This window comes from Hydra vulgaris, chromosome 12 (assembly GCF_038396675.1).
Source record: "Hydra vulgaris chromosome 12, alternate assembly HydraT2T_AEP".
Taxonomy (NCBI): domain Eukaryota; kingdom Metazoa; phylum Cnidaria; class Hydrozoa; order Anthoathecata; family Hydridae; genus Hydra; species Hydra vulgaris.
The window spans coordinates 22,046,694-22,070,686 of NC_088931.1; the positions used below are offsets into that span (position 1 = coordinate 22,046,694).

At 26.0% G+C, this 23,993-nt stretch overlaps 2 protein-coding genes across 4 annotated transcripts in view; both read right to left on the reverse strand.

Annotated features, from left to right (window-relative positions):
- Window positions 1-23,993, reverse strand: part of LOC101241424 (uncharacterized) — a 53,357-nt gene that overhangs the window by 27,682 nt on the left and 1,682 nt on the right. Inside the window, exons 1-4 of one of the 3 annotated variants that reach the window (XM_065812556.1) lie at window positions 11,237-11,331; window positions 5,132-5,180; window positions 1,685-1,788; window positions 1,366-1,494 (exon numbers count right to left, since the gene is read on the reverse strand). In XM_065812556.1, coding sequence (XP_065668628.1) covers window positions 1,366-1,494; window positions 1,685-1,788; window positions 5,132-5,180; window positions 11,237-11,239 — 285 coding nt within the window. In that variant the 5' untranslated portion in view covers window positions 11,240-11,331. Of the gene's footprint in view, window positions 1-1,365; window positions 1,495-1,684; window positions 1,789-5,131; window positions 5,181-6,548; window positions 6,574-11,236; window positions 11,332-23,993 lie in introns of those variants that run through there. The other 2 variants (XM_065812558.1, XM_065812557.1) reach the window with 2 other exon arrangements.
- On the reverse strand, window positions 15,616-16,614 carry LOC136088014 (uncharacterized). The gene is made up of 2 exons (XM_065811651.1): window positions 15,972-16,614; window positions 15,616-15,914 (listed from the first exon to the last, which is right to left on the reverse strand). The coding sequence occupies exons 1-2, from the start codon at window positions 16,612-16,614 to the stop codon at window positions 15,616-15,618; spliced, it is 942 nt and encodes a 313-aa protein (XP_065667723.1).

Here is a 23,993-nt window from a genome sequence, read left to right on the forward strand (position 1 = left end):
CATACAATAGTTCCTCTAGAATCTATGCAATTGCAGCTGCATCAAAATCAGTTTAGCTGAAAGTTCTGCAGATGCTGAAAAAGTATCGACATCTGGAACTGATGATTTTTTTGAATTCAAATCACTAAAAACAAGCTGCATACAAGCTAATCAGTCAGCAGTCACTATCGAGTGTTCAGAATATCTTAAAGATGGTTTATACACATCTTCATTAACATGTTTGGAACAATATTTAGTTGTTAAGAAACTTTTCAGAGTTGTTAATGCAACTGTTCCATCATCTGCTCCAGTTAAACGCCTATTTTCTAAAGGAGCCATAATTGCTGTGCCACGCCACAATAGGTTACCAGATAAACATTTTGAACAATTGTTGTTGCTGAAAGCCAACAAACATTTAGATTAGATTATATTGTTATTTAAAACTTTATTTGCTTTAAAATAATTTCAATTGCCATTTTTTTATTTTTTGCTTTCCAAAAGTATTTTGTATTTTAAATACTTTTATATTGAGTATTTTGTATTTTATATCTTAAATACCTTTGCTTTTTTTGATACAGTTTTCGTATTTGTATTTTAAATACTTTTTTGAAAGTATTTTTTACAACACTGTTTATCTAACTGGTAATTCAATTTCAATGTATCTACTCAGAGGTATCAAATAAACATTCTTGTCTATTTGTTTGACACCAAATAAATAGATTTGCTTTAGGGTTAAAATTAAAAAATCTACTGAAAATAACTTGCAGAGCACTCTGCTCATAATCTTAGATAATTTTTTTTATTCAGCCTCCTTAAAAATAGACTTTATGATAATATGTTTGGGTATGTTAATGTTTGGGTAAAACATTTGCAATATATTTTTCCTCATTTTCCTCCTAATTTTGGTTTTAGCTGAGTTGTTTCTAATTTTTTTTTAAACTTTTCTTTCAAGTGATGAGTGAAAAAGTTTAAAAAACAAATATATTACAAAAATATATAGCTAAACTTGTAAGTATGGAAAACATTTTGGATATCTGGAGAAACTATAAGTTAAAAAAAATACCTGGAATTTCGGAAATATTCAGAAAAAGATAATCCCTGATGATAGCATACTTATCAAGGTTTCTACAATTGCTATTTAAATTTATGTAAGCCTTTTAAACTGCTTCGCGTAAAAAATAAATGATATTTTTGCTCAAAATGCAATATATATTATTATTCAAATATATTATTTAAATATATTTCCAAGCAACAACATATTTTTACACAACTTTTTAAAATATACTTTTACAAAAAAAAAAATTTGAATAACTAAATTTATATCACTCAAGTAAATTAAAATTGAAGTAAAAAATATGTATTAATAGTAATCTTATTTAGAATTACCATTTTGGATGTCATCATTTGCAAGAATTCATTAAAATCGATAGTTCCTGTACCATCTTTATCAATATCAGATATCATCTTTTTTATTTCATCTTTTTTTGGTTCAAATCCAAGTGCTCTCATTGCTACCTAAAAAATACTACTATTCTATTTATTCCATTTTTCTATTCCTAAAGTACTGTTTCTAAATATCATCATATTTAGTGCTGCCCATTTTTGTATTATTTATATTATTTTTTATAACATTAATAACGTATATTATTTTATAGTATATTTTTAACTACTTTTAACATAATTCATATTTGCCTAATATAAATACCTTTAGTTCTTTGGCATCAATTTTTCCTGATCCTTCTGTATCAAATAAATCAAAAGCTTCTCGGATTTCTTGTTTTTGCTCTTCAGTTAATTCTGGCTTTAGACCTATGCAATTATTACTTTATTTATATAGTTTATTCACAAAACTATAAATAATGCCAAAACAAAAACAAAAAAACACCCCCAAAAAAAACTCATTACACAACCGTGAAATAATATGGTTGAAATAGAATCAAAAGCTTGTAATTTCTTTACCATTATTTTTATTTTTATTTTTATCTTTAACTGAACAGTTTGACTGAATTTAATAATGCTTTAACAACTTGAAAAAGTTATAAAGAAATTCAACACCATTTTGCTGACCTCAGAAATTGCACAATCTTGCACAAACTTTATGAATAAAAGATTGTAAAACTACATTACTATGCACTAAGCATCTGAATTGTGGTTGTCCAATGGACTTAAGTATCAAATAATGACTGTCGTGAGAATCTCGTATAACTCACATCAAGGCAGATTTCATTTACTTTTGTAGGATAAAACATGAGTATTATCTTAAATCTTATACAGAGAATCTTATACAGAGAATTAAATAGCAGGTAAGTAATATTCCCTACTTTAAACCATTTACTTGGTAATTATGAGAAAAAACAGGGTTCACTAAGTTATATCCATATTACATAAACAAAAAATTTATGCAAACTGCATAAGTAATTAACACTTGATAGCAGACATTTTTTAAATTTTGTAAGTATAGTGCCTCTCAACTTGAATAAACATAAAAGAATATAAACAAATATTTTTATAAAAAACTTTCAAAACATCAAAAGATTTTTTTATCAAAACTTTTTATTCAAAACAGGGCTCGAATTAAGCGCATTTTTTGTTTTTCTTTGTTACTTTTCTTTCTAATTTAGCTTTTTTTTGTCAATCCTTAAAAGAATGTTTTTGTCTAAGTTTTTTATAAGTGGTCATAAAGTATGCCACCCTAATTTTATTTTCTGAATATGATTATTTTCTTTCTTGTGCTTACAACATAACGGAGAAGGTGAGCTTCAACTAAAATAAAAAAGTTAGTTTTTTTTAAAAAAGAAAAAAAAATCATTCTCTTTAATATGAATACAACATGTCAGGGAGGTTTGGGATCAATTAAATGAATAAAGTAAATGAAAGTAAATTTACCTAAACTAAATCAAAACAACCGGTTATGTTACAACAATTAATTTACTCAACTCTAAAATTTACTTATCATACTCAAAGACTCGCAAAAGTTAGCCATAAAAAATGAAATTAAAACTAGAAATATGAATAGAAAAGTAAAAATGCAATACTATTTTTTTTATATTTTCATTTTATTTAAAGCAAAATCAAGATTAAACATTTTCTATAAATACGCAAGTTATTTTTTGGAACTAAAAAAAAAAAAATCTATTTGAACAAAAGAATTTTAGTTTTCTAAAATTCAGATAATTTTGCAATTGAAATTTGAAAATAAAAAATATAACGCTCAATAATTATAAAATTAAATAGCAGCGTTGTCCATAATACCTAGTGGCACAGCGAGGATCATTCCTGATTTAGAACATAGTGCAATTGAGGAAGAAAGTTTTATTCAAATTGTATTGTTAAATATTTTTTGTAAAGGGGTCATTATTTTTTGTTTCGTGAAAATAGTTTTAAAAGTAAAAACATTCTACTGCAAACACTATACCATTGATTACTGCAAACAAGAAAAAAAAAATTAAATTAAAAAAATTTAAATAAAAATAAATAAAATACTTTTCTTGTTTAAAAAAAATTTTTTCCAAAAAAATAATTAAACTAAACTTAAGCAAACTTTAAGAAATATAATTTGATTTATTAAACTAATTTTTTTTTCCTCACTTTTTATTGCATGCACGTTTAAAAAATGCGTTGAAAAAAACAAACTATTTTAAAGAGAAATTAAAAATAAACAAACCATAAACTGAAAAGAGAAACAAACTAAAAAAATGAATAAAAATTGATCCAGAGAAAATAAAACCATAAAAAAAATATTTTTTTACTTTAGAAGCGTCTCAATCTATAGTTCAAACCTACTAATTTAATTAAAAGTGTCTCAATTTATAGTTTAAACTTAATAATTTAATATGAGGCTCAACTGATTAACAATAGTATATTTAGCATTAGAAAGTAGTTTTAAAAACAGCATTTGTATCAAAACATTCTTGTTAAAAGTTAAATAGTTAATGTCAAAGTGATTATTGAAAATAAAAACACTAAAAAGATTGATCCTTCATAAATATATTTCCCACATGAATGTTAATATTGTGTGTAAAGTATCAAGTTTAAAAGTTTTAAGCAGTACTATATATTTTTTTGCAGTTTTTAGACTTCTGTGCTACTAACGAAACACCCCACCAGAGGATGATGAACTTTCAACATTCATCAATAATAGGTACAGTTGTACCAAACTTCCTAACAGAGCAGGATTCAATAATTTTATACAGACGCCAAATGCAATTAAAAGAAGATCCACTTGTCAACAGAGTTCAACTATTAGAAACACTATCGCCACACTTCGCATATGTCAAACTTCAAAATGGAAAAATTGATACGGTTTCAACAAAAGATCTTGCCCCACTAAAAGATGTAAATCCATTAATAGAACCAGTCCAACAACAATCCGTTGGTTCGAACAATGACGAAATTGTCTTTAGTAACAATAGCCACAATTCTGGAAATAGAAACAAGATGAATTAAATTACACCAACAAAGTAGCTTCAAACCTACAGCATTCGTTTGGGAATCCAATAAAGGATAGCATCTCTTATGACCAATCAACTACAACAATACCTAACCAACCACCTAAACAAAAAGTTACTACTCCTGACACACAACCTAATATATATTCTCAAGAACAGGACGTACTATTAAAAGGCCAAAGTATCTCAATGACTACTTTCCTTCATTGAGTATTACTTGAGAGTAAGCCATTACACCTTGTAATAAAACTTTTTTAAAACAGAAAAGATTGTTATATTCTTAAGAACTATGTATTATGAACTAAATAATTGACCTCAATCACGTCATTATAATATTACGGTTAAATGAACTTAAGTTATTCTAACTATATTTAATTGATGTGCTATAAAATCTGTTTTGTAGATCTTGAATTGTGTTTGACTTAATATTTGATAAAAGTCGAAAATATTTAAAATAGACTTATTTACTATGGTTTCACAACATACATACAGGAATGTGGCAAGATGCACAAGCATAACCTTGCCTCTCTCCTGACACAGCATGTAATATATTTGATCAACTATTTTAATAAACTGTTGTTTTTTAAAACGTTTCCATTACAATTTATTAATAATAATTTGTGGCAAACTTATTCTCTTTAAAACAAATATTTTCAGACTACATTGATAACCAAACGAAAAAAACAAAATCAAAACGTCCATACCTTTTTTTTTATTTGCAGCCATAAGAGCACCTTTCCGATATGCTGCTGCCTAAATTAAAATGAAAACAACTATAAGAAGGTTTAAAATTTCATAATGCTTTAAAAATGCATATTATCAGAAGACTTTGCAAATAACTTCATTTAAAAAACAAAAAGTAACTTTAAAATAAAAATAACATCTATAACAATAAGTTTTAATAGCAATAGATTGTTTGATATGCTCAGTAATAATGATACAATAGATTAAAAGTATAATAACAATAGATTGTATGTGTGATATACTTTGTAATGATAATACAATGGATTATAAGTATATTAGATTAGCATAGACTGTATGAATGTAGATACAAATATACATGATAGATTTCTGAAAATATAATGTTAGACTTCAATATTTAGATCAGTAAAGATGATTTCTTCTCATACAGCAAGTATGTTTTGAGTTCTAGCACCAATTCGTGTAGGCTTGCTTATGAAATAAATTTTCTATTACATAAAAAAAGCATATAAAAAATCTTTCTAACAATACCAAATATGTTGCATTTAGTTTACTTTTCAAACAGCATATCAAATATTAAAGTAACTTAGCAATACTAGGACTTCTCAATAAACATGCTTTCAATAAACAATTTTATAAAATATCCAAGAGCCTATATTAGCCTTCTTTATTTCTATTTTCTGTGTCATCTTTAATTTGCTATTTTATCTTTTTCGGTAGCAATGTTCAAAACTTATTTATATTTCAGGACAACTCAAAACACAAATGTAACACTAGAGTCTTGTTTCAAGATCTAACATGCTCTGCTTTATAAATGAAGCATAATGACATTCGACTCTACAACTTACTTTAACAGATCTCAGGTTATTTTAGCTGGTTCCTATATTTTATAACACTTCACATGTTATTTGCAAGTGCAGTTTTTTGCAATGCAAACCCTTTATTACATTTAACTATTTATAACCTTGTAACATACATAATTTTGAAGCATTGTGTCAAGACAGCACTAGCTGCTTCAATGTCTACCACATCTAAATGATTCCAAGTAGCTCTCAGCTTGGGTAGCATCATTCCACTTCATCATAACTTAAAACCTTGATAAAAAGTTTTAGCAGCAATTTAATATCATCAGTCAGTACAAGAAAACTAGTTTTACCAAATGACAACTGAAATTATAAAAAAAATAGTAGTCTCCTGGCAGAGCAGCTACACAAGAGAGCAGCCAAAAAGTAATAATTAACAAAACTAAATAATTTATACAATCCACAAAAACGATTGTTGTGATGACTTTAACAAAAAAATTCAAAAAACTTTTGCTTATACTTAAAATTGCTCATAAACCTTCAGCAATTAAAGTTTATTTGAAGTTAATATTTTACTGAATAAAAAAAGCCAACTAGATTGAAACAATGTGCTCACATGAATCAGACAACAAACAATGCACACATTATTGATAATGCAAAAGGCAGCACATTTGAATTTTTTCCTTCACCAAAATACAAGAATGGATTGATTATTAAACAATTTATCTAGAGAATGAAAAAATTGCGAATAAAAAACATATATATACATATATATATACATATATATATATATATATATATATATATATATATATATATATATATATATACATACACACACACACACACACACACACATATATATATATATTTGTTATTCACCTCCTCAAGGCCGAGAAGGCCACTACAGATGAGGAGGCTACTTGTGGTTATAACCCTCTCTTAACTCTATAACTCCGAAACACAAACCCTGACGAACAAGGCAGCTGCGCGGAGAAACAAGTTAAGCGCGGTACTATCAGGGACGTGGTGGGGATCGAACTCGGAACCTTGCACTTATGAAGCGAGCGCTTTACCACTACACCACTACCGCATATATATATACATGCAGGACTTGAATTAAGCATATCGCGAATCGCGATTACTTTTCCCACCTTCGCGATTAGTTTTTTCTTAAAATTTGTTTTTATGCGATCTTTCTTTTTTTTTGTGATTATTCTTTTTTTATTTTAGAAGATTGATACTCTATTCGCGAAAATTTAGCGTTCTTTTACAGTATAAAACTGCAGTGACTTCTGTTACAATAATTTTTTTTTTAAAGCGGAGCATAAAGTAAAAGAAAGAAAAATAAAAGATTTAGAAAATCAATTAGCAAAAATGTTCAAATGCAGGAAAAAGACAGATTGTTTAAGGAAGGAAAAATTTATAAAAAAACAAACAATTAAATACCTATTCGAATCAAGAGTACAAGCTAATTATTGCAAATATTACCATATGTATGGAAGGCCGTTTTCAATCTCTCCAAAAATCACCATTGTTTATACATTTGGTAGCTTTACTTGACGTTTATAACTGGCCGTTAAATGTGAATGATGGAACTTTTGGCGATAAAGCTATCGGTGAAGTTGTTGAACATTTTTTTGAATTTTTAATTGGTGTAGGATGTGATTTGAATAATATACTTCATGAGTGGATCATTCTAAAAGCATGTTTCCCATCATAAGTAACAATCAAAATGAATATTATTTGAAAATTTGGGAAATTGTTTTTTCCAAATCAAATTTGGTCAAAAAATGCCGAAATATTCTTGATATTTTTGAACTATTTTAATTTGTCCTTTTACAAATGCGAAAGTAGAACAAATGTTTTTATGTATGAATCACGTAAAAAATGACTGGAGAAGTTGTCTTAGACGAGATCTCTTAGAATCTCTACTTCGTAGAAGTGAAGAAGGTCCTGAGATTGACAAATTTGAACCTGATACTGCTATGGACGAATGGTATATTGATAAAGTTAGACGATTGTCAGCAAATTTTCATCGTTACCTGGAAAAAAGAAAAAGAAAGTCAGGAAAAACAGACATCGATCTAGCGACAGTTACAATATCAGATTTGGAAGAAAGTGAAAGCAAGGAAGAAAATTGTGACAACTTTTAATTTTATTTTATTGCATTATAACCCCTTAAAATTAAAATATTAAATAATAACTTGTAATGGCGTATGATTTTTTGCTTAGTAAAAATAATTTTTTGTTAGTAAAAATCCTGAAAAATTCTAAGCATTAAACTAGTGAAATGATTACAAAACGATCAAAATATTTACGATTACGATCTAATACTTTTTTTATTAGCAATCAAAAAAAGTATTAGATCGTAAAAGATTCTATTATTTAGACATAGTTTTTTCTTTCGCTTTATTTTATTGAATGATTAAGTGAACGCTAACTTTTATTAAAAAATACATTGAATGAAAAAGCAATAGATAGAAATATCATGGGAATTTGATAAGGTTACTTAGATAAGAAAACTTACTTAATAAGAATTTAATTATCATTCTTGTTTGTGATTGTGCGGTTTTTGTGAAAATGTTAAGTTTTAACATTTTATCACGATAATGTTTTCGTCATTTTTAATAGTTTTTTATAACTGTTTCAAATTTATAGATTGTTTCGTTAGAGTTTTAAATAATTTTTTTTACTGTTAAAAAGATATTTTTAACAGTAAAAAAAATTACGAGTTCTCTTCCTGATGATCTAGCAATGGTGAAACTTAAAGTAGAAGATAAAAGTTAGATAAGTGTTTTTTACTGATTTATATATATTATATATATATATACATATATATATATATATATATATATATATATACATATATATATATATATATATATATATATATATATATATATATATATATATATATATATACACGTATGTATATATGTATGTATGTATGTATGTATGTATGTATGTATGTATGTATGTATGTATGTATGTATGTATGTATGTATGTATGTATGTATGTATGTATGTATGTATGTATGTATGTATATAAGGCCTTGTTATAAGACTTTGTAACAAGTAAATGTAACTTTACTCAATATACTCAATATAAAGTTAAATTACATCAGTTGTGTAGTTTAAAGTACCGCATTGTTACTAAATTTAATATGAAACCACTTTAAAAACCATTTAAAGTTTAAATATCATTAAATTAAACAATATTGTTTTAAAATTATTAATGAAACTTAAATATGTTGTTTGAAAATAAAAAAATTTCATGATTTGAAAAAACTTATGCTGCCTATTTATTTCTTAAAACATTCATAACACAATATTATCGTCTTAAGTTTGCTTTCTCACAATTCACTTATTTATTTTTGTTTTTTTTATGAGGGAAAAATTGTTTATGGGTGAATTTCTGTAGTTAAGTAAAAAAAAAAAACCTTTTTTTTTAACATTTAGGCTTTATTAAATTCTTCGCCTACTTGGTGTAATTAAGGCAATTTAAAAATTATTTGAATTCTTTTTTTTGGAATTAGCACAGTTTTATCAGCGTATTATGTCCAAACAAGAGCTTCAAATGGTATAATTTTTTTTGCTTCAGGTTTCTTTAATATTTAAAGAAATTTTCCTTTTTTTATATATAATTTTCAAAACCATTTTACTACCCATAACAGCAGTCTTTCACAAGAAGACTGCTGCTATGGGTAGATCGCACGCAATTATATGACCACACAAAAAAAAATTTGTTTTAACGATTTGACCACAGCTTTTGACATATTTTCAAAATTTTAAAATGTGTTACAAAAACTTACTTAAACTTATCTAAAAAAAAAACTTTAAAAAAGAAAAAAAATCTTAACAAATGAGAAAATAAAAAAAATACTTAGCTAAAGCAAAAACACACACAAATAAAAAAACTCATCAAATTAAAATGCTTAGTCTATTTAATTTATGCATTAAAAAACCACTTTATTCTTTGTTTTAACATTTGCACTTTGTTAAAAATAAAAAATTGTTTTGCTTTTATAAACAATGACATTCTACGACAACGAAAGTCTTTTTAACGAATTTTAATATAAGAATAATTTAAGTTAATACATTTGAAAAGATAAACAAAATTTCATTGAAAAACATAGACAAATGTTTTAGAAAGCTGTTACAATTAAATAAGTTTGATCTTAAATGCTTTTATACTATTGAAACACTTTTTAATGAAGTAACAAAACACTTCTAATGAATTTTTATAATAAGTATTAAAAACTGTTTGTTTTTTTTACTTGTATAATTATGTATTTTTTATGATAAATGTTTATCTTTAAACATATTAAAAAACAAAAATGGATGAGGTATATGAGCACTTTAGTAATAGGATGAAAAAAAATTATTGATTTGAAACTATAAATAAATAAACAAAGTAGTTGAATTTAAACCAAACATAAAAAAGCAGCTTAAATTAAATTTGATAAAAAGGATTTTTTTTCTTTAACATTATTCTAAAATTTTATTAAAAAAAAAGTGTGTATATAAATATATATATATATATATATATATATATATATATATATATATATATATATATATATATATATATATATATATATATATATATTTATATGTATATATATATATATATATATATATATATATATATATATATATATATATATATATTTATAAATGGTCTAAGTAGCACTAATTTATTAATAGTAATTTTAAAAAAAATAACAATCTTAAAAAAACTTTTAAACAACATGATTCATTAATAAAAATTGACATCATCATGTATAAAAAATTTTAATTATAAAAGCTAATAAAATTTTAATGTAGCCAAATTGTTTATGTGCAGAAATTGTAATTAATTTATATACTTGACAATATCAATTCTTATAGATGAAACATGTTGTTTAAAAGCTTTAAAAAGATTTTTACTTATTTGAAAATTATATATATATATATATATATATATATATATATATATATATATATATATATATATATATATATATATATATATATATATATATATATATATATATATATATATATATGATATATGTATATATATATATACATATTTTTTAAACACACACGAATATATATATATTCATTTATATGTTTATATCGTTATATATGTATATAATGATTTAAACTAATAAATTATTTAAACCAAAATTTTGATGTAAGCTAAAAACTTTATCTGAAATGTTTCATATAATATATATCTTAAAATATAAAGTATAATTAATGTCACGTTAATTATTTTTATTTAATTTTTTAACAACTAAAAAATAAAAAACTTACCATTGCTTTGTTTTAACTGAATATTTAAAATATAAATTTGGCGCGCCAAAACGATTTTAGTTAAAATATCGGTATCTTAGATACCTTAATTTAAAAGAGTCACCAGTGGTACTGTCGACAAATAGTATGTTAAACCCTAAGCCTTAAACTATAGTCAATAGAATATAACTAGTTATATTTTATTGACTAAGCTTAAACCATTAGTCAAGATTTTTTGTTGAATATTTTTCATAATGATTGACATATGTTCATTAGGAAAAAATTTTATTAAAAAAAACTGTACTTTCAAGTTGAAATTTTTTTAACCACGTTTTTTTGTGGTACATGAACTTGACAACTGTTTTATATTGCCGTGTTTTTAAATTATTAACTTTCTTAAAGTAAATACCGACAATAAAACAAGTTTTATTTTAAACGTGTATTAAATTATTATTGCAAATCAATGGTATATTATAAACTAGATATTCAAATTCGATCCGAAAAATGAAGCCGCTTTTGCTAAATGTATATATATATATATATATATATATATATATATATATATATATATATATATATATATATATATATATATATATATATATATATATATATATATATATATATATATAACACACACACACACACACACACACACACATATATTTATATATGTACAGGCCCTTTCAGAGGTTTGGAGAGGCCTTAGCCAGTTATAAATTAGAGGCCCCAAGAGGACGATTTGTGCAAAGTTTGCGCAAAACGCGACGCAAATTGTTGTAAAGCCATTTAAGTCTTAAGATAGATCGGGACCACAAAAATTTCTAACTTTTAGAATAAATGCAATTAATTAGAAGGACTGTCACTCACAGATGTGGCGCTTTTTGTGCGTTTTTGACTCGGTTAAAATCTTATCAAACTGTTCACGAAACCTTTGAACGTCATTAGATCGATTTTCATTATTATCCATTTCAACATCAAAAGAATAGCGTGCCTCAATCATTAGATTTGTCTGATGAATCATTGTGAGTAGCTGTCATATAGATAGACGACATCAAAATGCATTCAAATGAATTTCTTATGATCTATTTGGTTATAATCTCTTTTCTAACCTATACTATTTACTATAGTATAGGTCAGAAAAAGATAACCTTATGGGCAGAGCCGGCTCGTGGAATATATTGTATATATATTATATTATAGAATAAATTAGGCGCCTTTTAGATTAAAATTCCAAGCGAGCTCGCAAGCGTTAGATTGCTCGCGAAAAATGTATCTTTTTAAAATTATAAAGCAATACATACTATAAATAAAATAACTTTCTTAACAATTTTATTGATTTTCATATTTTTAGTTAGAACATATTTTCAGTTAAAAAATGGAACACGTCTAACTTTAGATTTTGCAAAATTTAATCTTAAAGTATCAATATGCACAGATTCAGCAATTTTGTTTTCAATGGAAAAGATTGATAAACCATTTAAACGTTCCTGGCCCTTTGTTGATTGTAAATAGTTTTTTATTAATTTTAATTTGTAAAAACTACGTTCCCCTGTACTCACTGTTATCGGTAGTTTTAATAATATTCATAGGGAAATAAAACATTTGCAAACAGTTCTTCAAGCTGACTATCATAGATCCATTTAAGCACAGATTCCGGTGATTTTTTCCCATCTAATTTCCGTAATAACAAATTAAGTTCCAGAAACAAATCCTCTGAACACACATCTTTTGATTCGCCTTGAGTCAATACTTTTTCCATTAATCTGCATTTATTAATTATGTCTTCTTCTCCTATTTTATCAATATCTTTGATACCATACAAAAACTCAATCGGTTCTACTGTTATGTCAAAACTTGGAAAGCATTATTATCGTTAATTTATCAATTCTTTAGCTATTTTAAAGAGAACATCAAAAAACTGCTTTTTGAATTTTTGGTTTGGATGAATATAACCATCTTCTTCAAAAGGTTCATCATCAAAAAATCTATTTATTTTTCTTGCTCTTTTGCATGAAATAGAACTGAATTAGTCTATCAAATTTGCATCATTAGCTAGAATTTCGGCTTTTGAAATATATATTTTAGAAGAATCTTCAGTGTGTTAAGTAACAAAAAAATTGATAGTTTTCTTTAATGCATTTGCAGCAGTCTTGACGTCTACAGTTTGAGATGGTAATAGTTTGCTATTACAATTAATTTTAGTTTTGATTCAAAAGTTTGTGAACACTTTGTAGTTGCAGAGAAAAAATTATACATACCTTGAATTTGTGAAAATTTCATAACTTTTAAACACCCTTGGACTGCATCCGCAACAACCAAATTCAAGGAGTGACAGACACAAGGAATATAAAAGGCTCGTAAATTTATATCAGTTATACGCTTCTGTACACCAATTTTTTTACCTTTCATATAGTATATAAGATGTATATAAGTTTATTTTATAAAGCTAAGTATAATCATACTTTGGTATTTTTACAAAAGTATCCACCAAATACCAATTTATAAAATGAGTTCACTACATGACCTCATTTCTGATTGGATTGAATGATAGCATACTTATTTTGTTTACACTAGATTCATTCTGGAATGAGTTTCAGACGCGGCGTTAAACTCACGTGGGCCCGAAGACATAGTGAGCCTATAACTTTTGGCATGGATCTGCCTGGATTTGTTAGGAAAAGCGAGTATTTTTAAATAAAAAATTAATGTATATTATTAAGTATTATTAATGTAAACTTTCATCTGATTGGTTAGCAGAAAACATTGAAAAAAAACTGATTGGGATTGGACAAGGGACGTAACTCAAAAAATGGACTTAGGGCAAACTGACCAATTAATGGCCACATCTTTTTTAAAAGGCACTATGCAGACAGTAATTTTGTCAGATTTAATTTTTCTTTGCTATATTTAATAATGGACATTCTTTCAATTTATTTTGAGTAATTGTAACCAAAATATAAAAAAAAACACAATATAAACAATTCATTTGAACTTAAATTTTGAATAGACACCAATTAAGGGCCGGGTTGACTAAGTAAAAGCCAATTGGCTTTTTATTATAAAATTAGATTCCACTAACTTTGCCACAGGTTAAAATGTTGTGAAAATAATTTAATTTTCATAAAATTTAAATAAATAAAAAAAAAAGATTTTAAAATAAAATAATGAACTAGTTAAATATTGATTATTAGCTGTTACACGTCAAGTTTTATAAATTTATTAAACGGTTTAATTACTTAATAAAAACTAGCTTAGACATAAGTACCCCCTCCCTCCAACAATGGGCAAAATAACTTAAAAAGAAAATAAATTATTTGTAAAACTGAATCTATAAAATTGTATATTGATTCAAAGAAATTTTATCAATCAAAACTCAAGAAATACATAAAAAAGTACTAACAAAATTTGATAAAAAATATAAACTTGTTCACTTATTAATAACAAAATCAATATGTTTTGATTGCTTTTTTATTTCTCTATCCTGTTTCAGTCTAAATCTCTTTTCTTTTACCTCAAGTTGATTCAGTTTTTTTAGTTTTGCAGCCTCAACCTTTTCCTCTTTCTTTTTAAAATTATTTAACTTGGCTTGCATAGCTTCAGGAGAAGTTAAAACTAAATACTTTTGTTTAGTATTTCTATTGTTTTTTGACTTATCGACAACAAAATTTGGGTAAAAGAGAACATCATGATCATTGTCAATGGTACTTTTCAATGAACTTGTTTTAATAGATATTGGACTAGAACAATCAACACTAGTATTTGGTATAGAGACAGAGTGAATATCAATTTCTATTGATAAAGGAATTGTTTCAGCAGCTTCTATTAATGAGAGATCAAAAGAAACATTACTGATTGCATTCTGGTTTATACAAAAGTCTTTGTATGCTAAATACAAATTGTCAGAAATATCAAAACCATTTTTATAACAGAAATTAAAAGCATTCAAATGTTCTGGAGTTAAACAACTATTCCATAACATTAATGCTGTATCATTATCCAGTTGATTTAAATCTACATTCAGAATTTCTGATCCAGACAAGATACCTATAGTTTCAGTTGTATCAACGTCATCAATAAAAGTACAATTTGAATTGGGATCCACCTGTTTTTCAAAAGTTTTGTTTAGTGATATTCCAGATTGATAATTTATGGTATCATTTTTAAAGGAATTAAACCTTGATTTAAGCAAATTCTCATTCCCTAATAACTGGTTAGAGTAAAGTGAATTGGGCAAGTAGGCCTCATATGGAATTGCAGAAGGATTATAGGGAAATATACCACATGATTGAAAACCAGAAATAATGTTAGCAGCAGTTAATGCTTGATCCCAAGCTTTCTTGAACAATCCACAGAAGTTTGACTTATTGATTGTAACAGAGTATGTATTCATTAAATTACTACAACAAGTATTGTAATAAGTCCTCAGGACCAAATACAGTACAGTCTAATGGCTGCAACCAGTGAGAGCAATGTGCTGGCATTTCAACAACTTCAATGTTGTAGTCAATAGCAACAGATAATAACTCAACTGAATTGTGAGAATTACGGCCATCAACTATTAATACCTGTGGTCTGTTAGTTCCAATGTTTGGCAAAAATGTATTTGTAAACCAAAGATATGCTATTCCTTGTTTTGTCCATCCAGTCTCACTAACACTCCATTTTGAACTAACTGGTGCATCACTTGTATTAAAAGCTTGAAATGATTTTATTGTTTTACCTTATGGTATTAGATGTGGTGGAATAGTTTTACCAGCTGCATTCACAGCAGCAATTAGAGTGATGGTTTCTCTTTTTCCTGAAGTGCAAGACTGAAAATGTTTGGCACCCCATGCTGCAACAACTTTGGGTGGTTTAAAGTCTAATTGAAGTCCAGTCTCACCCATATTCCAAATTGAAGTAGGCATAACATAAGTACCCAACTTATTAAAAACTTGTTGAAGTGCTAAAAAATATTTAGAAATTTTATGGATTGACATGCATTGATGTCGAACAGATGATGTTCCTTCAGGTTTTCTTAAAACCATAGTTTTATGTCGTTGTTTAAATAACCGCCACCATTTTTCTGATGGGGTATCATGTTTAAAATTTATCTTGTATTTCTTACTAAGCTGTGAGACATATTTCATAAATTGTCTTTTTCCAAATCCAATATCGCAATTTGCTCTATATGTGGCATAATCAACTAACTTTTTTTCTATACAATTTGGTAACTTTGGTGGAGGTCCAGGTCTAACTCCAATTACGGAGTCTCCTCTAAGATATTTTCCTAGTGTTGCTCTGGGAATATTATATTGAATAGCTGCTGATCTTTGTGATAATGAACTGCTTTCAACTGCATTAAAGGCATTTTGCAAGTCAGTTTTTGACCATTGAAAACCTTTAATTTTTTTCATAATTTTGTTTTTGCTAAATTAAAAAAAGACAAAAAATATACTAAAACAAATTAAACTACTGCAGAATATGTATACATTATTCGAATTAAAGATAAGCATGTTAAATATGTTAATATACATACGTACATACATACATACATATATATATATATACACACACACACACACACATATATATAATATATATATATAATATATATAATATATATATATACATACATATATACATATATATATATATATATATACATATATATATATATATATATATATATATATATATATATATATATATATATATATATATATATATATATATATATGGCTATTTTCCTCCCCAAAAAAAAACGATATCTTCAACATAATATAAATATTCTATTTATAAACTATAGCTAAAAATATATATTGCGTATTATTTAGAGTACAAATAGCTAGGGCTACCATAGTCCTGATTTTCATCAGGACTGTCCTGACTGTCCTGATCAGGTGCCAAAATGTCCTGATTTTAAAAAACCATAACAAAAAAGAAAAAAATATCATTTTGACAAAAACTAAAAAATAAAGCAAAGAGAAAAATGTTGACTTGGCAACTCCAACTTCTCCATTTAATTTTTACTATTTTCTTGCGATTTTAGGCAGTGCTAGCAGAAATGGCAGTGGTAGCAGACATGATAAGGCATGGTCAGCTTCAGACATTCAACAAAACAATTCTGAGAATTGAAAAAACAAGAGCAAGTGCATGTGATATTGTTAATGAGATAAAAGTATTGCAGAATAATCTGAAGGAGAGATTTGAGAATAAGTTTATTCCACTGGAAGCTAAAAAGATACTAGCAAAACTATTTGAAGACGGAATTATTGACGAAATTGCTGTCAAAAAAGAATTTACTGGTTTTTACGAGAGATGTCTTTCTTATATTGACCTTTGGAAAGATAGCTTTGCTGATGCTGAAAAGTTCATGTGGATTCAAAACAGTGCAATAACATTTCCAGAGTTGGAAGAAGCTGCAGAAAGAATTAACCGAAAAATAGAACGTAGAGCAATAAATACTGATGAACTATTTGATGAAGTTGTTTTGGTTAAGGCATACTTGTCAACTAATTCTGAAACTTGGAAATCTGATGATATGAGTTGTGAAGAAAAATGGGTCCTGATGATGAAACATTTTGGAGAAAAGGGCATTTCAGTAGCAAATTTTTCACTGGTGTTGTAATACATTTTCAGTCTTCCTGGAACTTCAGCTGCTGTGGAAAGGGTGTTTTCAATGATGAACAATATTTGGTCTCCTGAAAGAGGTTCTTTGCTAGTTTCTACTGTTATAAGTTTGCTTTTTTGTAAGTTAAATATTGATCTCAATTGCTCACAGTTCTTTGAAAAGATAAAAAATGACCAGTTGTTCCTGAAAAAAGTACACTCTAGTGAAAAATATGACTGGTTTAAAAGCAAAGAAAAGAAATAATTCTTGTAGTCATTACAAAAATGTAAAATAAAGCTGGTTTTTAATGTTGTATTTTTTGTCATTTTGTCCTGATTTAGACTTTCTGCTTATTTATATTTGTCCTGATTTGACAGGTTAAAAAAGACATGATGTCCTGATTTTTCCAAAATTTCATATGGTAGCCCTACAAATAGCTGAAGAAAAAATTCAAATATTTGATCAACCTGTTTAAAAAATCTCTAAAAACAGCCCTCAAAAAATAAAATTAATAGGACGTGGCCACTAATAGGTCAGTTTGCCCTAGTACCTTTGCATTTTTAGTTATAGTTCTAGAAAGGCCTTATTTTAAATTTGCGCCTTTTTAATGCTGCGCCTGTGTGTTTCGCACACTTCACACACGCTAGTAGCCGGCTCTGCTTGTGGGTTAGGTAACCTTATACAAATTATTAGTTAACATTATAAAAAAAACTATAGAAAAATTTAAATTCATTTCAAATAAGAAAAAGTAACGGAAAATAGAACCTATTGTTCTTTTTAAATAGGCCGTTGACTTTTTATTTACTAATTATTATTAAAAAAATTTATGTTGCAGAAAAATTATTATAATTAAGGAAATTTCAGTGAATATATATATATATATATATATATATATATATATATATATATATATATATATATATATATATATATATATATATATATATTTCATAGTTGATTGGGTTAATAGAATATTAAGACTGTGCAATTGATGAGTTGTTGTAGATGTACTTTTTATTTACTCATTATTTAATTTTATCTATGGACCTTGTGCCTAATTATATGTACATGATATTTGATTTAAATACATTAATAAAAAAAGCAATAATAATATATAATATATATTTTATGTAGCTGTTTGCACCTACTTGAATAAAACAAAATTTAAATTTTTTAACGCATTTCATATTTTTAATGTTAAAAATTGTAAAAACAAAAATAAAACAAAATGACGAGGCTGTTTCATATTGTATAAAACAACCTACTGACAATAAAACAAATAAAACTATTTGCAACAATGATATAATATATATAAAATATAAACTAGTAAATGAACTTTTTATATTAACAAAACAATCTCACGATATTGTTTTATTGTTGTTTTATATAGCTATTTATGACAATGATATTTATATAACTATTTGCAACAATGATATAATATATCATTGTTGCAAATAGCTATATAAAACAACAATAAAACAATATCGTGAGATTGTTTTGTTAGTATGAAAAGTTCATTTACTAGTTTATATTTTCAAAATTATCTCACGTTGTTTTATTGTTATATATACAGCAATTTGCAAAAACAATTTATTAGGCGCTTAAAATAAAACTTGTTTTATTGTCAGTAGGTTGTTTTATATAATATGAAACAACCTTGTCATATTGTTTTATTTTTGTTTTTACAATTTTAAACATTAAAAATATGTAATGCGTTTAAAAATTTAAATTTTGTTTTATTTAAGTAGGTGTAATAAAACTACTTGGTTTGATTATGAGAATGAACTTTGATGAAATTATATCTCTCTAAAATGACATTACGCAGTTAGATGTCTTCACAGAAACATTATTTGGAGTCTTCATAGTAACTTATTTTACTTTTTTTTAAATTTCTACAAAGTTGTTTTTTATCAGTTGATAATTTATAATTAAAAAGTAAAAGTATTTCAATATTGCAACTAAAACTTATGCAGTACTAAAAAGTAATCAAATAATACTTTGGGTTTTAAAACTATGGAAGATTTGAAAAAACTTTAAAACTGGTTAATTTATATAGCGCATTTAAGAAGAAAGATTTTCTAAAGGTTGTAATGAAAAATTCATTAATATTTTCCAAACTGATTACAATTAAATTGCAATGCAATAATTACATTTTGTCCCACTAAGTAGTAGTAGTAAAGTTTCCTAGTAAGAACCGCAACAATGAATCAATCTCATTTTTTTGTATTGTAATTTATTCCGTCGTCCGGCTAATTGCCATGTCGATGTCACTTAAAAACTTTTTTTTTACAAAATTCGGAGAAAAAAATAAATCCTGTTTTCAAAGGAAATAATTTAACACTTTACGAAACAGAATAGTCACGTATTTTTTTATCAAATTTAAATTCTCTACCGGTTTTTCATCCACTCATTTAAAACATCGTGCCAATCAATTAAAACAATCGTGATTTTCAATTAAAACATTTAACGCATGCGCAATCTCAACATTATATATTATTCAAGAAAAAAGGTTTTATTTTAATATATATTTTTATTTTTTTTATTCAATTTTTGAAAACTATTTGAAAATTTTTTTTTTGTTTAAAAAAGAATGTTTTTTTTCCAATTTTTCTGACCTAAGAAACGCTTTTTTGAAGCGTGTCTTAGGTCAGATGACATACCTCGACATTTTTTAAGCTTTCGTTTAAAAGAAAAGTAGTTACTTTGATCAATAAAATCCTCTGTAAAATTTTTTAAAACTATTTTATTCCATAAGAATGGTCCGCGATAATCAATATAAAAATTAAGCTCGTATATATTAAAAACTTTCATTTCAAATAATAGAGGCTTGGCATGAGTATAACGGTCTTTAAGATATACAAGACGTACTACATACTTCTGCTGACAATAAAGAGGCTTAAGTTTTTTTTTTATATGATCTACCCTGAGCAATGTATGCATAGCTTATGTGACAATGAATAAATTAGTGATATAATTGTACTAAAGTACGTTTATTTAAAACATTTCTTGCTTTGTACAATATTCCTATACTTTTTAAATTTAACTTGATAAGTTTTTAATGTAATTTTTCCATGTAAGATTTTCATTTATACAAACGCCTTGAAAGTTGGTTACTGTTACTTTTTTAATTTGTATATTGTCAATAACAAGAGAAGGCATGTTAATTGGCAGTTTATATTTTTTGATAAGAGAATGGAAATGAATCCATCTAGCTTTATCAATGTTAAGAGATAATTTCTTCGTCTTAAACCAGTCAGATATTTTAATTAACTTGATGTTCATGTAATGAAATAGAGTAGGAATGCTTTTGTGTGACTTAAATAAGTTAGTGCCATCAGCAAACATAATTATTATTAAATCCGAGGCTTTTTATAGATCATTAGTATAAATAAGGAAAAGAAGAGGTCCTAATATGGGTCCTTGAGGAACTTTACATGTAATATGTAAAATTGTTTTGAATATCACGTTAATAGCAACATTAAAAAGTTTTACGATGACTTATTCGAACATGGAGCAATTCCACTAATTAACAAACCTACTAGAGTAACCTCAACTTCAGCTACCTTAATTGACAACATTATAACATCCGATATCTTTAAACTCTTAAAGGAGGTATAATAAAAAGTGACGTTTCCGACCGCTTCCCTATTTTTTTCTCTATAAATATTGACAACAAATTAATACAACAACATAAAAAAGTCATTATCAAACGTTTTTTCACAGATGCAAATCTAGCATCGTTTAAGGATCAATTCTCTTTAATAAATTGGAATCATATAAACAGTTCATTTGAAGCTAATGAAGTATACGATACATTCTTTCAAACTTTCTATGAAATATATGATGTAAACTTTCCAAAACGTGAATTTATTATAACCAATAATAGTTTAAAGTCACCATGGGTCAATAAAGATCTAAAGAAATCCTCAAAAATAAAGCAAAAACTGTATATAAAGTACTTAAAAAAACCAACACCAGAAAATAAAATTATTTATAAAAATTATGCTAAAATGTTTGAAAGTCAAAGAAAAAAATTTAAAAAAAGATATTACTATGATTTACTAGAAAAATATGAACATAATTCAAAATGCACATGGCAAATTATAAGTCCAATTACTGGAAATAGTAAATTAAAATTATGCTCTGTGTCTAACACTATAAAAGTTGATGGCGTATTTTTATTTGAACCCAAACAAATAGCAAGAGAATGAAATAAATATTTCGTGTCTGTTGGCCCTAATTTAGCTAAAAATGTTCCAAATATGATTAATCCAATAAATAATTACGTGTTTCCATTAATCTCTAGTTAGATAAATTTGAAGTATCTTCTTCAGAATTTGAAATTGCTTTTAAAATGCTTAAAACTAATAAAGGAGTTGGTCCTGATGATATAAATTGTAATATAGTCATAGACTCACACTATACCAAAAAACATATTCTTTTTAAAGTTTTTAAATGTTCTATAAATCAAGGAATTTTCCCCAATCTATTGAAAATAACCAAAATAACGCCTATATTTAAAGGAGGTGAACCATCAAATGTCAGTAATTATCAAGCAATATCTATCCTCTCTGTTTTTTCAAAAATTTTAGAAAGAATTTTGTTCAACCAAATATCTAATCATCTTACTGTTAATAACATACTTTACATAAATCAATACGGTTTTAAAAGAAATAACTCTACTGAACATGCAATAATTCATCTTACTCGTAGTATAACTGATTCATTCGAAAAGTCAGAGTTTACTTTAGGCGTCTTTATAAACAATCTAAGGCTTTCGACACAATTGACCATGAAATACTGCTTAAAAAACTTGAACATTATGGTATCACCGGTAATGCTTTAAAACTACTAAAAAGCTATTTAAAACATCGCAAACAATTTGTCTATGTCGACGGATCTTCTTCACAAGATTATCTAAATATAGATTATCTAAATATAACCTGTGGAGTTCCACAGGGATCTATACTAGGGCCCTTATTATTTTTGATTTATGTTAACAATTTCCATAAAGTCTTAAAATTACCAACTATAATGTTTGCTGATGATACAAACCTATTCCTATCTAATAATAACATCAATAAATTTTTATGATATGAACATTGAACTAACAAAAATGTCTGACTGGTTTAAGTCAAATAAACGTTCACTCAACATTAATAAAACTTAATAGATTTTCTTTCATTCACGATTTAAGAAACATTTACTTCCAAGTAATATGCCTTTTCTTCATATTGATAATATTCAAATATAAAGAGTAATTTTCACAAATTTTCTTGGTATTATTGGTATCATTGGTATCATTGAAGATGAAAATCTATCATGGAAGAATCACATCGGACATTTATGCAACAAAATTGCAAAAAGCATTGGAGTTTTATATAAAGCAAGAAGTGTTTTAAACAAACATTCATTAACTCAACTATATTACTCTTTTATACACTGTCATGTTAATTATGCCAATATTGCATGGGGTAGTACCCATAAAAGTAAATTAAAGCCACTTTATTGTCAGCAGAAGCATATTGCACGTCTTATAAATTTCAAAAATCGTTTTACTCACTCAAGGCCACTTTTATTTAACATGAATGTTTTTAATATATATCAAGTAAATGTTTATAATGTTCTTTGTTTTATGTTTAGATGTAAAACCAACTCATCTCCAGCTTCCTTTTTTTGATTTATATTCTTTAAAAGGTGATAATTTTATTAAACAACCAAAATTTCAAACAAACTTTGGTAAATTTTGCATTTCTTTTCGTGGAGCTTTTAATGGAACAAATAATTTTAAAAAATTTTGATTTTTCTCATGATTGGAATTATTATATGTTCAAAAGAAAACTAAAAAAAGTAATTTTCTCAATTGAAAATATATTTTTAATTATATTTTTAATTATACTTTTAATTATACCCAGTTTTATCATCACTCATTTATATTTTACTTTATACAATATTGATTTAAAGTTTATGTGAGAAACTATATTTAAACACCGTTATTTGAATTTTGTAAAAAGTTGCACTGACATTATTTTACAGTAGTCATTTATTATTTACTTGTTTACTTTAATTTTTATTTTAATTCGTAATAATTGTAAATAATTTGTATTACGAACGGTATATACTTTTAATATTGAATTTAATTTTGTAATAAAAAAAATATATAAAAAGATAAAAACAAAAAAA